This window comes from Hyaena hyaena, unplaced genomic scaffold, assembly GCF_003009895.1.
Source record: "Hyaena hyaena isolate Hyena2069 unplaced genomic scaffold, ASM300989v1 scaffold_2, whole genome shotgun sequence".
In the NCBI taxonomy this organism is placed as follows: domain Eukaryota; kingdom Metazoa; phylum Chordata; class Mammalia; order Carnivora; family Hyaenidae; genus Hyaena; species Hyaena hyaena.
Genome location: NW_024080634.1, coordinates 6,489,896 through 6,504,510, shown reverse-complemented (window position 1 = coordinate 6,504,510; position 14,615 = coordinate 6,489,896). Strand labels below are relative to the sequence as shown.

At 46.9% G+C, this 14,615-nt stretch overlaps 1 protein-coding gene across 2 annotated transcripts in view; it reads left to right on the top strand.

Moving 5' to 3' along the window:
* Window positions 1–5,105: 5,105 nt before the first annotated feature.
* VPS26C (VPS26 endosomal protein sorting factor C) overlaps window positions 5,106–14,615 on the top strand; it is a 46,383-nt gene continuing 36,873 nt past the window's right edge. For both annotated transcript variants that reach the window (XM_039228802.1, XM_039228794.1), the window contains exon 1: window positions 5,106–5,233. In XM_039228802.1, coding sequence (XP_039084733.1) covers window positions 5,177–5,233 — 57 coding nt within the window. In that variant the 5' untranslated portion in view covers window positions 5,106–5,176. The remainder of the gene's footprint in view (window positions 5,234–14,615) is intronic.

Here is a 14,615-nt window from a genome sequence, read left to right as displayed (position 1 = left end):
CCCCCCCCCCCCCCCCCCCCGTCACGGTGTCTCTCTCTCTCTCTGAAATAAATAAAAAAACATTAAAAAAAGTATCTGGACCATACTTATTTGAATATGAGATTTTTCTTTGTGGTATAGTATGCAATCAATGCTTACAGATACTTGAAATGTATGCAGACACTTGAAAAGGTGAATCCCCTGTGATTCTATTACATTTCATCGTACCTCTTAATTATTTTTTTGAAAGCCTCTATACCTTTATTGTTTATGCACTCAATCTCTAACAGGTGGTGTTTTGTTAAATCTTCTAACTGTATCTACTAACTGTATGTTTATCTTTATATGTCTAAATATTTTTGTTTCTATATTGTTGTTATATGTTACAATTTGAATTGTGCCCTATCAAATTCACATGGTGAAGTCCTTACCCCCAGAACCTCAGAACGTGATTGTATTTGGAAATAGGGTCTTTACAGAGATAACCAAGTCAAAATGAGGTCATTAGTTTGGGCTCTATTCCAATATGACTGTGTTCTTACAAAAAGGGAATACTTAGGGGCGTCTGGGGGGCTCAGTCGGTTAAGCAGGCGACTTCAGCTCAGGTCAAGATCTCATGGTTCATGAGTTCGATCCCAACATCAGGCTCTGTGCTGACAGCTAAGAGTCTGGAGCCTGCTTTGGAGTCTGTGTCTCCATCTCTCTCTGTCCCTCTGTGGCTCATGCTCTGTCTCTGTCTCTTAAAAATAAATAAAAACATTTTCAAAAAGGTAGGGGGACACTTGGAGACAGATGCACATGTGGGGAGAATGCCAGGTGACAGTGAAGACACATAAAGGTAATGCAGTGTAAGGAGCCGCAGAGGAAGACCACCATCTGCAAGCCAGGGAGAGACGCCTGGAGCAGAACCTTGCCTCACAGCCATTGGAAGGAACTCACTCCGCTGACATCTTGTTTTCAGACCTCAGTCTCCAGGACCAAACAAGAGAGAATAATGTGTTGTTCTCAGCTGCCTATCAGCAGTACTTTGTGACGGCAGCGGCAGAAAGCTAATGTGCCAGATGATTCTCCCACGGCCTTTACAGTGTGTGCCTTCACCATCAAGTTCTCTCAAATCGCCTCTGACTGGAAGTTGAACTCCTGCTTGACTCTCACATTTGATCGGCGGTTCTTTGCCTCGTCTTTTCATTAAGACCCTGTGTCCCCTGCACTAAGTCCAACATTTGCCATGTGCACATATGTAGCATGGTGAATGGTGACTGCGTCAGAGCTCTGGGTCAAAATGGGTGGCTGCCACTCAGCTGCTACGTGACTTTGGGCGAGTCCATTAATTTTTCCCTTTTGTAAGGTGAGGGAGTGATGAGTCATAATTGTACTTATTAAAATATTTCAAGTGCTTAGAACAGTGCCTGGCCCACAGTAAGTCCTTTATATATATGTGAGTTGTTATGAATCACTTTATAAGGAAAGCACTGAGATCATTTTACAGAGGCTCCGAGAGGTTCAGTCAGGAAGTTGGCGTGACAGGATTGTTGCAGGCAAGGTTGCCAAGGGGCAGGCCCTGAGATGGAGATTAATGTCCAGGAAATATATTAGGGAGGATTCTCCAGATCAACAGGTGTGTTGTGGGTGGGGTGGGGGGTGAGGCAAGCAGGGTTGGGTTGGGCAGAGGGAAAAGTTTAATATGATGCAATCACAGGAAGGCTCCCCAGCCAATGGGAGCAGAGTGCTTTAAGATATGTCCACAAAATCTTTGATGCTCCCTTCCAAAGGAGCCAAATTTCCCTTCCCTTGGGTGTGGGGTGGAATTAGTGACTCTCTTCTAATGAACAAAGGAAAAGTAAATGTGAGAGTTCAGAGCTTAGGCCACAGAAGGCACTGAAGAGCTCCCTGTCTGTTCTTCTTGTGGGACTGCCTGGTCCGGGAGAAGTTAGCCGCCATGCTGTGAGGACCCTCAAGCAGCCTGTGGAGAGTCCCACGTGGTGAGGAACTGAGGCCTCCAGGCCATAGCCACGTAAGGGCGCCATCTTGGAAGTGTATTCTCCAGTCCAGTCCAGCCTTCAGAGGACTGTGGACTTGGCTGCGACCACCTGAGACCTTGAGCCAAAACTACCCGGTGAAGTTGCTCCTGAGTTCCTGACTCACAGACACTATGAGTTCAAAAATGTTTGTTGTATTAAACTGCTAAATGTTGGAGGTAATTTATTACACAGAAATAGATAACGGTTAGAGGGAGCTTGGGAACTGACTTGTCCTTCAGAGTTGTTCCAAACTGATTGAGGGGAAGAGGTCTTTATACCCTAAATTGAGTAGTCATTACATGTGGGCTGTCCGCCCCCCCCATTCCTTCCCCCTACCCAAAGGACCATGACTTTGGGCAATGCAGTTTTCCTCAGCTAAGGGCAAGTTTTAAAGAGTGACTTTAGCTGACAACTCTTGAGAGCAACCCTCAGCAGCTCAGGAACATGTCCTTCAGTCCTAAAAGGTCTGGATGGAGCATCACAGCCTCCACTAAAAGATGTTTAGTGGGACCTCTCCTACGGTGCCAGAATGGGCAATAGGCTCACAGCTCAAACGAGCATAGTGGCCCATCTTCCAACCAAAGGTGCCTACAATTGGAGGCAGACACTTTCCCCAGGGCTTAATAAAGAGCTGCAATCAAGCCCTACTTCCACCAAATAGTTCCTCAATCCTCAGTCTGCACCGGGAAGGAGAGAAAGGAATAGAAGGAGGCAGTCGGCCTTGTGGAGAGTGCAGTGTTTCTGGTGGGAAGTGATACAGAGGGAGAGGCTGCAAGGTAATCGCTCGTTGGTATTGGTGGGGCCTACTGGAAGGAGAGGCTGGTCTTCCATTGACTCTTAGCAAATCTGTCTGGTCAACATTGTTGCTGATTTATTCCTGCCTGCATTTCAGGAGGGAGCAAGAAGAGAGACTGGCAGGGTGGAGAAGAGAAGCCTTGGGGCAGCTTCCAGTCCAGTCCTTTTGTGTGGCAAGGATGTGTATTTCTCGTGAGTCATGTGGACTCTGTGGGGAGATAAATGGCCTTGAGCCACCTCTCTGAACCCTCACGAAGAGGCTGGGTGTTCCACAGGGTGCTGGCAGGGGGGTGATAAGAAAATACTGAGACACATCTCCCATGGACACGTAAGGGAGGGAGAAGGCCTGGTATGTGCTCCATTAAAGGAGTTTTGAACAAGGGCCAGTTATCCAGACAAGCAGGAGTCAATTAAGAGAGAACATTGGCAATGGCCAGTTAAGAGATGCTTGCCTCACCACAGAAGCAGCCAGGCCTGGAAGAGGTCGCCGAAGAAGTGTCTGAGAGCCAGAACCATGGCTTGCACCTCCCCCACCCCCAACCCCAACTAAGGATCTGGGCTCCCACTTGTCATGAAATGGGCACTTTGACAAGGTCTGATTTTTAGGAACTGGAACTGACCAGACAGGAGTATGGCCTGAGGTGTGGTTAAGGGATGGAGAAGGGATTCAAAAGAGAAGTGGCTGTTGAAGAATGGACTGTTTCATAAACGTGAAGCCATCACACAGGGCCCCAAAACGGATTCCACTGACAATTGCTGGAACTAGAGCTCTTTGCTCTGCACCAGAATTCCATAAAAATTGTGTGCAACTTACAGACGAGTAAAACATGGCCTCGCCGACCTCAGGGAATAAGAAAGTATAAAGCAGGTTTCCAGAAGCAGACAAGTCTAGAACGTGGATGTTTGTAAGAGGTTTCTTTTCCTGTTTCCCTGAATTGTCTAGGGAGATTTATATTTCACCAGTTGGAAATGATGGGTGAGTCTAGTGAGGGATTCATTTCTTGAATTGCAAATAGACCAGCCTGTGATTATCAAGTCCCCGATGAACTGTTTTAGAATTGCGGAGTTTGAGTTGCTGGAAGACACCCAACACAGAGAGACCGAAGCCCCGAGGGCAGAGAGGAGCTGAAACCAGAGACCTGAATTTCGGGAAATACCACCTTGTATCACCCTTCAAAAGCAATTGTAGCCATAGCACCATCACCGTCGTCCTATCAACTGCCTTAAATTCTCAAGAGGGAGGCACCGGTCACACGAATTCGCGAAATCGGTTTATGGAAAAATTCCTAATGTATCCCTACAAATAACGCACGTTAAAAAACATCAGAACTCAAGAATTTAAGAACAAAAAGCACTTCTTCACTGCATTGCCAAAATAACGAAATGCTACCTGCTCGCTTATTGGCAAAGTCCGTGTTTAAAACATCTACAAGGAGTTTTATTTGTCAAGGCAGTACGACGCCTACTGTACCGCTGCCCCGCCTGGAGGCCTCTCCCCCCCAACCCAATATAAGGTCTCGCGTCTGGTTCGGGCGGCTGCGGCCGGGAACGAAAAGGAAGGGACTGGGCAGGTCCGCGTCGGCTCCGAGGTTCTCATCGGCGCGCGCCGCCGGCACCCTGCGCACCGACATGAACACTCAGCACCCGGTTACAGGGCGCGCGCCGGGGGAGTACCCACAAGCCCCCGCGGCCCCGCCCAGCCGGCCTCCGGGGACCCGGCGCCGCGGCTCGGGGCGGGGTCACCGGTGCTCCCCGAGACCTTGGCCCCCGGCCCTGCGGCGGGGGCGGGCCCTGCGGGGTGGGAGCGCGGGGCGGCGGGCAGGGGAGGCGGCGCCGCCAACCCGAAGACGCCAGTCTCCAGAACCCCCAGGAAAGAGTGGGGGAGGCCTAGAGACGACGAGAGGAGGGAGACTAGGGAGGGAACACGATTCCCAGTTATCACCACCTTCAGGCCAACGGAGCGAGGCGCCCCTGAGCCGCACAGCCTGACGGGAACTTCGCTTGCCCCGCAGAGGCAGGGCCCGCGCGACGCGACCTCGGCACCGCCCCCTACCGCGGGGCACGCCGGGAGAGAGCCGTTTTGGAGGGTATTTCCGGTGTTCAGATCGTCTTTACGGAAAGGGTGGGGCCGGCCTGGCCCGCCCCTCACGCCCGGCAGGGGCGGGGTGAAGAGTGACAGCCCCTCTGCCCGCGCTAAGGCCCGCCTCTGCACCGGAAAAAGGAAGGCGGGGGAGTCGATCCCGGGTAGCGCGCGAGGTCTCCTGAAGCTACTGCAGGCGGCGAGGGTAAAGGGGCGGGGCCTGGGTCGGAGGGGCGGGGCGACTAGCCTTGCACTCGGGTCACGCGCGGCCGGAAGTGCTGCCGGACGCGGATTAGTCGAAATGGGGACCTCCCTGGACATTAAGATTAAGAGGGCGAACAAGGTTTATCACGCCGGGGTAAGTAGGGCGGGCGAACCTGCAGGTCCCGTCGTCTGCGGGGCCCCGCGCACTTCTGGGTGTGCCTGGGCGGGGCCGAGCGCTCCGCCAGGTGTGTCCCCGCCAGCTGTGTGTCCCCTGCTTGCTCCGCAGCCCTACGGAGGCCCCCGGGCGGAGTCGTCACCGCGTCCGCTGGGCCTGCGAGCCGGAGGGGCCGGCGCCCGGGCGGCAGCGTTAACCGTCCAGCCCTGTGAGCATCCGGCTCGGCCTCGGTCCGTGAGCTTGAGCCGTCCAGTGAGGGCGGAGGAGCTCGGTGACCACCTGTCCCCTTCCGTCACTCCAATTGTGACTGCAGGGGTCTTGCTGAACGAAAGGCAGAATTCACCTTGAAAGCAGAAATACGCACTTCAGGCCCCGGTCCACTCTTCACACCGTACAAAAGTTCCTCATTCCTCCGGCTTTATTCTTTGATCTACAGAAGGAATGGCATATTAAAATGCAAGTACGAAAAAATAAAAAATCTCAGTTATGGCATTAACAAGTCTTGTGGCTGCCATTCGCCGGTCACTTAATCTCCCCCAGAAATCCGTCGCCTTATTTGCAAAACGAGGACGATGTAGGTTCTTGCAGCTCAGCCCTACGCTGCAGTAGAATCGATCACCTTGGGAATTTTAAAGTATGATTGCCACGGTCCCACTCCCAGAGATACCACTGACTGTAATGTGCAGCCAGTGTTAAAATCACAGCTAGCTCGCGCTGTGGAATAAAACAGAGTAGCGGTTGGTCACTTTAATGCAGAGCAGTCTCAAAAAGGATCAGAGACCAAGAAAAGATCATGAATAGACGCTAAACTCTTTGAGTGCAACACAACTGGGGAAACTTGGTATTTACACAGACTCCAATGGTCACCTCCCAGATTATTAACGTCAAAGGGAAAAAGCTACCTTTATAATGGAGGAATCAGGTCATCAGGACTCAAGCGACAGCCAGCGGTGAGCATCACATCACTGTCACCACTAGTGACACTAACCCAGGTTTAGTTCTGGCATGATAATAAAGGGTCTGTCTGGCCTGATGGCACTGAAAAGCAAAAGCTCTTTTCTGTGATGTTCCTACCAAAAAGGTTCAACTTAGATCAGTTCATAAGGAAACAATCCGTCATTTCCAAATCAAGGAACACTGTGAAACAATGGGTCTGGATTCTTCAAAAGTGTGAATGTCCTGAAAAGGAATTTTTTCTAGATTAAAAGAGGCTGCAAAGATAAGACTACTAAATACAGTGCGTAATTCCTGATAAATACATTTGGACATGGACTATACAAAAAATAATTTTGTATTCATGTTCAATTTCCCGAGTGTGATATTTGTATTTTGGCTGTGTGGGAGAATGATCCACATACTGAAGTATTTAGGAGTAAAGTATGGCAATAATTAGATTTTAAATACTCCACCCACAAATTGTGCATGCATGTGAGGAGGAGAGAGAGAACAAATGGGGAAACGTGTTAATAATTGAGGACTCTAATTGAGTCTCCCTTGTATTCTTTTTTAATAATTTTATTGAGATGTAATTCAAATACCATAAAATTTACCCATTTAAGGTATAGAATTCAGTGGTTTTAGTATATTCACAGCGTTGGGCGAGTAATCCCCGCCATCCAATTTTACAACATTTTGATCCACCCAAAAAGAAACCCTTCACCCATTAGCTGATACTCCTCAGTCCCCACTACATCTCAGCCCCTAGCAATCACAGATCTACTTTCTGTCTCCATGGATTTGCCTATTCTTGAAATTTCATATAAATGCATCATATAACACGTGAGCTTTCATGACTGGATTAATTCACTTAGCATGTTTTCAGTGTTCATACATGTAGCCTATATCAATCCATTTCTCGTTCGTTTTTTCGGCTGAGTAGTATTCCATTGCGTGGATAGACCAGGTTTTATTTACCCATTCATCTGTTGACAGACATTTAGGTTGTTTTCACACTTTGGCTTTTATGAAGAATGCTACTATGAACATTCTTGTACAAGTTTTTGTGTGAACATATTTTCATTTCTCTTGGATATATACACAGAAGTGTGGAATTGTTGGGTAGTACGGTAATTTTATGTTTAACTTTTTGAAGACCACCAAACTTTTTGAAAGCACCAGGAATGCTCAACCGTGTGCTTCTGTGTTCGTTTCCCTTTTGTTTGTATTCTTACGATTCTTACAATGTGGCTTGGAAAGTCAAAATAAGAACTGAGGGCAGGCAGTGATAGGAGATTATACATTTTGCTTTTATTATCATTTCATTAAAAAGTCAGTACATCCTATTCAGAGACGTTGTGCCCGCTGAGATGTTTTCTGTGGTTTTTAAATAATGGCACAACTAATGACCAATGCATTTAGAAAAGCTGCAAGAAATGAAATGGTGAAGTTGCTGCAGCCAGAAGTCTTACACTCGCAGTGGCAGGGTTGAAGGTGGTGTCCGCTATGCCCAGCCACAAGTGCGCATGCCTTGGTGCCATTAATGGGAATAGCATCTGTAGTTGCTGGCTTATGGCAGTGTTTCTTTTTTTAATTTAATTTAAAAAAATGTTTTAACTTTTATTTGTTTTGAGAGAGAGCCCCTGTGTGTGTGCACGTGGGAGAGGTGCAAAGAGACAGGGAAAGAATCCCAAGCAAGCGCCACACGATCAGCACAGATGACACAGGGCTCGAACCCACGAACTGCAAGATCATGACTGGAGCTGAAGTTGGACGTTGAACTGACTGAGCCACTCAGGTGCCCCAATGATTGTTTCTTACTCTTGCGTTGGGAGACCTTACTCAGTGATTATAAGAGTAAAATCAAGGTAACTTCTCCTAAATAGGTGGTTGCTATATATTCTCTTAGAAGCCAAAGGTAAAAAAAAGTTACTAAACCGGTCAGTCTAATCAGCCAACAAAAGTATGTATCTGGACATAGGTGCCTGTGACACAGATGTCCGACTCCGTGATCTGTGATTTGGCGTAGGTGGGGTACGTGGCCAGCACTGCCGTGGCGGCCTCCTCAGCTCCAGCTGCAGGACTCCTGCTGGCCAGTTGCTTGATGGCCTCAGTGCCCGTGGACTGTGCGTGTTTCCAGCATAGTTCGTGCTATGGTTGTGCAAGGCATGGCCTCTCTTTCCCACTCTTACTGGCTGTGAGCGGAACTAATAACATACAAGTGTTCGATTTTCTGTACACATGTCAACAGCGTTGGTAAAGGTTCCGTTACTGAAGATTTGACTCCTCGATGGGTCACCAGAGCACCGTTCCTGTAATTGTCATAGATTGGTTGACGTGGCTGCCACCTCTGTTAGCCCGATCCTTAGGTCATAAGTGTTGTCATACCTGCGAAGCCTGTTTGCCTATGTCACCACGTAAAGCAGTCCTCTGTTCCACTCAGAGGCACGTGGTAAGCACTGGTATCTTTGTGTTAGCCAGGCTGCATCGCTGTGTTTTACTGATGAGGAAACTGAGGCCTAAGCAGGTTGAGACACTTGCCCAAGGTTACCCAACTCGTGACAGCCTGGATACCAGCTCAGGCCAGTCAGCTCTGCCCATCCAGCAATCTTGCTAATACCTCCTCCCTAAGAGTGACCATTTTTGTGCAACATGGATGAATTTATAATACAGAAAGAGTTGTTATTAATTTCTTAAGAGTGCTGCAAATAGCACTATAATATTTACATTTTAAAAACCATGACGCCTGGGTGGCTCAGTTGGTTAAGCGTCCGACTCTTGATTTCAGCTCAGGTCATGATCTCACGTTTTGTTAAATCGAGTTTGGGATTCTTTCTCTCCCTCTCTGCCCCTCCCCTGCTAGCTCTTTTTCTCATTCTCTCTCTTAAAATAAGTAAATAAACTTTAAAATAAAAAATAGAGGGGCGCCTGGGTGGCTCAGTGGGTTAAGCGTCTGACTTTGGCTCAGGTCATGATCTCATGGTTCGTGGGTTCGAGCCCTGCAGTCAGGCTCTGTGCCGACAGCTCAGAGCCTGGAGCCTGTCTTTGGATTCTGTGTCTCCCTCTCTCTCTGACCCTCCCCTGCTCACACTGTCTCTCTCTCTCTCTCTCTATCTATCTCAGAAATAAATTTTAAAAAGTTCGAGCCCTGCAGTCAGGCTCTGTGCCGACAGCTCAGAGCCTGGAGCCTGTCTTTGGATTCTGTGTCTCCCTCTCTCTCTGACCCTCCCCTGCTCACACTGTCTCTCTCTCTCTCTCTCTATCTATCTCAGAAATAAATTTTAAAAAAACATTAAAAAGAATAAAATTAAAAATAGAGGCATCTGGGTGGCTCAGTTGGTTAAGTGTCCGACTCTTGATTTTGGCTCAGGTCATGATCTCATGGTTCATGAGTTTGAGCCCTGCATTAGGCTCTGTGCTGACAGTGTGGAGTTAGCTTGGGATCTCTCTCTTTCCCTCTCTTTCTGCCCCTACCCTGCTTGCTCTCTCTCGCTCGCTCTCTCAAAATAAATAAATAAAAAGATAAAAAATAAAAAATAAATCAGAACCTCTCCCCTACCCTTAACCCATGGAAACTACAGATTTGTTAAAAAAAAAAAAAAAAATCAAAACAAAACAAAAACTATGACTTCTACTCAGAAAAATGTACTGAGTTTGTGACTGTGCTTTTCAGTATTTTAGTTATTATGAAAGCATTTGAAAATGACTTTGATTCTGTGGATACCAGAGAACCTAAGTTACCTTGGGTTTAAAATTGGCATTTGGGTTCTTTTCTAGAAAAAAGTGCTAACTGACAAAATGATGGACTTTAAGAACAGTCACAGTTGAATCATTTAAAAAAATACAAATGTAACACATGCCATGTTGACAACTGAACATTTTACAGAAGGCTGCAGAGGGAAAAGTAAGTTCTTCCTCTTCTGTCCCCTTTTTCCGTACCCTGGAGGTGTCCGTTGATAGTTTACTATTCCAGGCATTGCCTGTGAGTAATAGGTGTACATGTGCGTGCGCACGCACACACACGCCCATACACAACTTGTTCTTTCTGCTTAACAGTGTTCCTTTATCTTGGCTACCTGTCCTTATCACCATATCCCCATTAGTCTCCTCTTTTTTTAAAAAATGTTTTATTTATTTCTGAGAGAGAGAGACAGCATGAGCAGGGGAGGGTCAGAGAGTGAGGGAGACACAGAATCTGAAACAGGCTCCAACAGGCTCTGAGCTGTCAGCACAGAGCCCAACGCAGGGCTTGAACCCACAAACTGTGAGATCATGACCTGAGCTGAAGTCGGACGCTTAACCAACTGAGCCACCCAGGCACCCCTCTCTCCTCCTTTTTTAGTTGTTATTTAATCTAAACAAATTTATTCAACCAGTGTCTGTTGATCTCATAAGGCTTGGAGATCATCGAGAGAGATGGGTAAATATGTAAACAAAAGGTGATAAGGTGCTCAAATAGGAGCATCTGCTAGATGATAAGCACGATGTAGGGCCTCGACATTTCGGGCAGGCAGTAGGATCCGCTGGAGGTGGTGATGTTTGAACCTAGTTTTGAAGTTTAAGCACTGGTCTGGGGTCTCCATCCCCACCAGGCTCATTCATTCCCTCCAGAGGAACAGACACTGCGGCAAAGTGAACAAGAACCTGCAGACGTTTGCGAAGCAGCCTGAGTCCAGTACAAGGTTGCTTTTCCTCTTTCACAGGCTTTTCCGGTCACTTCTATAATCCCATTTGGCAGTAATTTTTTTCTTTTTAAAAGAGAGTGCATGAGCAGGGAAGAGGGGCAGAGGGAGAGAGTGTGAGAAAGAATCTTAAGCAAGCTCCATGCTCAGCACGGAACCCCGTGCGGGGCTTGATCCGACGACCCTGGGATCACGACCTGAGCCAAAACTAAGAGTCGAATGGTCAACTGACTGAGCCACCCAGGTGCCCCTGCAGCAGTTTTTTAAAGGGGATTTCACTTTATCATCTTTCCAAATATTTCTTTTTCTTGAATCGATTCTGCTCTTTTCCTGTTGTTGTCTTTTATGTTCCTAACTTGCCTGCTTAGCTTATCAAATTAGAGCCTCCTTTAAAAAGGCTGACGTTTCCCTCTAAGGACTGCTTTAGTTGCGTCCCACAAGTCTTGATTTTAGAACCGCTCTGCCTACGTGCTGCCCAAAGATACTGCTCCAAAGGACCCTGCCAAGACTGCATGGAACAGCACCCTCACACTCTGTGCAGGGAACAGCACCCTCACCCTCTGTGCACAGAACAGCAGCCTCACCCTCCGTGAACAGAACAGCAGTTCACACTCCATGGACATGGGAAGGTCCCCGGATCACTCTATTGCCCTATCACACGAGATGTGACTTGTGGCGTTTTATAATTGTACTAACATATCTTCCAATGTCCCTTTGACACACGAATCGTATAGAAGTGTGTGTTTTCATTTCTGTTGTAAAATCAGTTCTCACTCATAGACTTCATAATTCTGAAATTGAAAATTTGAATTTTAGAAAATTCCTGATGAGAAGAGTACCTTGAACTGGAATGTGAGATCATGGTGGAGCCGAGGTGTCGGGTCCAGTGGTCAGGAAAAGCCTTAGTATCATGCGGTGTTTTCTATAATTCGTAGTAACCTATAAAACGTCAGCAATACATTTTATAGATACCTGTATCATCGCATCAGTTCAGCTTGTTGTAATTAATTTGTTCTTTGAATCTGCCTAACTACAATACTTTTGTTTATTTTATATACCTGGGCCCGCCACTACCTGCCTACTCAGTAGGCACTCAAAGACTTTACTAAATGATAGTTGAAGCCTTGCAACTAAATTCATAAAGCTAATAGTTATAGGTGCATCGGTCAGAAAGGGAAAGCTATGGCTTTATAGGCATACTATAGATTTTCCTTTGTAATTACAAATAACACTCTAGGCATAAATTCTACGCAGATGTTGGTAAGATTCTTATCTTGGCATAGCCCCAGAGCTATGTGTGCACCCTCCCCATTACTTGTATTTGCTTTATATCATTCTTATATTTTTTAAGGTTTCTTTATTTATTTTGAGAGAGAACACATGTGTGAGTGTGAGCCGAGGGGAGGGCAAAGAAAAAAGGAGAGAGAATCCCATGTAAGCTCTGCACTGCACTGTGAGCACAGAGTCCGATGCAGGGCTCAGTCTCACAAACCATGAGATCATAACCTGAGCCTAAATCAAGAGTCGGACACTCAACCAGCTGAGCCACTCAACCAACTGAGCCACCTAGGCACCCCTAGGGCAATCATTCTTAAAAGAATGATTCAAATAAGTATAGGAATGGAGACTTCCAAATTCCTATCAGTGTGATTCTCTTCTCTGTAATTCAGAAACAGAAAATAATAGAAAGTGGTCCAAAATTTGGTTTGTGTCTTCATCACAATTTGCATAGCTCAGAGTGAGTAGAGCTTAGTGCCATTCCACTCTGAGAATTGTTCTCATTGAGTCCAGAAACTTGACTTGTGTTTCCCAAGCCCCATGTACAATGTAATCAGGAATATGATTTTTTTTAAATTCCCCAATTCCATATTTCCAGTGAATGTTCTGATATCCCATGAGAGCACGTAACTAAAATTGCTTTATAATAACACATACTAATATGGCCCTTTCCAACTCACAGACTTTTAATCCCTGCCAACACTGAAGAATGCCCTCATTTTATGGTTGAGAAGACTGAAGCCTAGAGAATTCAGTGACATACCAAGGGTACTGATCAGAGTAAATATTTGAAATCAGGTTTCTGTATGCCTTCTCTTCATTTTTAAGGTCTTAATTTTTCTCATCTGGAGGATGAAGCTGATACGTACTCAAAAGTGTTGTAAGATTAAATGACATAATGTTTTAAGACATTTACTGACCCTTAGTAGGGGCTCAAATGGTAGGTGTTGGTGTTGCTTTGTTTTTTGATAATGTCTGTTCACACAGAATTGCTGTCTCTGCCACGATGTTGATCATGAGGTCAGTACACCTTCCAAGTGGCGTACAAGTAGGTTTGTCTCAGACGCTTCTCAGATTGTCAGATGTCTCTTTACCGTCGACTTGGAGGAAGGAGGGCCAATGACCTAGCAGCCCCTATAGAGAGCCCAGCAGTTTCTGGCACTGAAAGCCAAGTGTAGTGTGGGTATACTCCTCGCATGGGGCAGTACATGTGTTCTTGATCAAAAAGTTTGACTCCACTGCCTCGTAAATTACATTGTTTTCAGTGCACCAGAGAAGCTGATGGGTTGAAAGAACCTTTCAGTAAATCTTTTTGTAATATAAATGTGATTCATTTGTTTTTATAAATTCAGAATGTTTTACGTTCCAAAATTCTGGCACATGTACTCATGAAAGTGGTACTGTTAAATAATGTGGTTGTGTGAAACGAAAATGAGAGCTTTGCTCTCCCGCATAGCCAGGTCACGATGATAAGGGATTTGTGCCAGTGCGCCCATTACGGTTACAAGAACCTCTAGAATTCCGTCTTGTCTTACTTGGCTTGCATGTAATTTCTTGTTAAAAAATTAAAGAGGGAAAATCCTGGATGTAACAGTTCATTATTATGAGGAAAACTTGCAAAACTAGAGCGGTATGGAAAAAGAGGCTCTTATTGTACTCTGTACTCCAGGATTCTTGATACACAAATGGTCAATTCTGGTGAATTCTGTTGCAAGTACTTCGGGTACAAAAATGTAGATCTTTGAGCCTGGAAGGATGAGGGATCCTAAGATCATTTGGGGGCGGTCCGAACCTTTTAGGAATCACTATCGTCTAAACTTTGAGTGGGGCTCCTCTCGAATAATCGAATGCTCCTCCAAAGGCCCTCTCCTGAATCGTAGCCTTACGTAATGCCTGAGAGGCATTTTCAGAATGACCCAAGCCTGTGTGAAAGCTGGGTGCAGTGGAATGATTCATGTAGTCCCCGAGCTGGTGTTGGTGACAGCAGGTTTTGTGCTGGCCTGGGCACTGGTAAAGCCGCTCTGGGTGTGCCGGTCTCTAGACCCGGCCGCGGCCCAACAAGTGTCAGCACGCGGGGCCAGGCCGCTCTGCCTCCCTCTGAATGCCAGTCCCCATTTCGGACCTCCTGACCTTGCATCATCTTGGATTCACTGGTGGAGCCAGCCACACCCTCCCCGTGGGCTCAGACCTGCATCTTTGCCTTGCCCTGCTTCCTGCTTCCTGCGGTGATGGTCCCCCAGCGCTGCAGAGCCAGTAGCATGGGCAGGTTTGGGGGAGATGGCACCCTCTCCTCCTCTTTTCCCCCTCTTGACCCCTTTCCACTACTGCCCCAGCCTGAGTCGGCAGAGCCCCTCCGAGCTGTTCTACAGACTTACAGTTGAACTAACCCTCCCTATGGATGGATGGTCCCTTCGGTGTATCCCTTACCTCCCCCCCCCCCCCCCCCCCCCCCCCCCCCCCCCCCC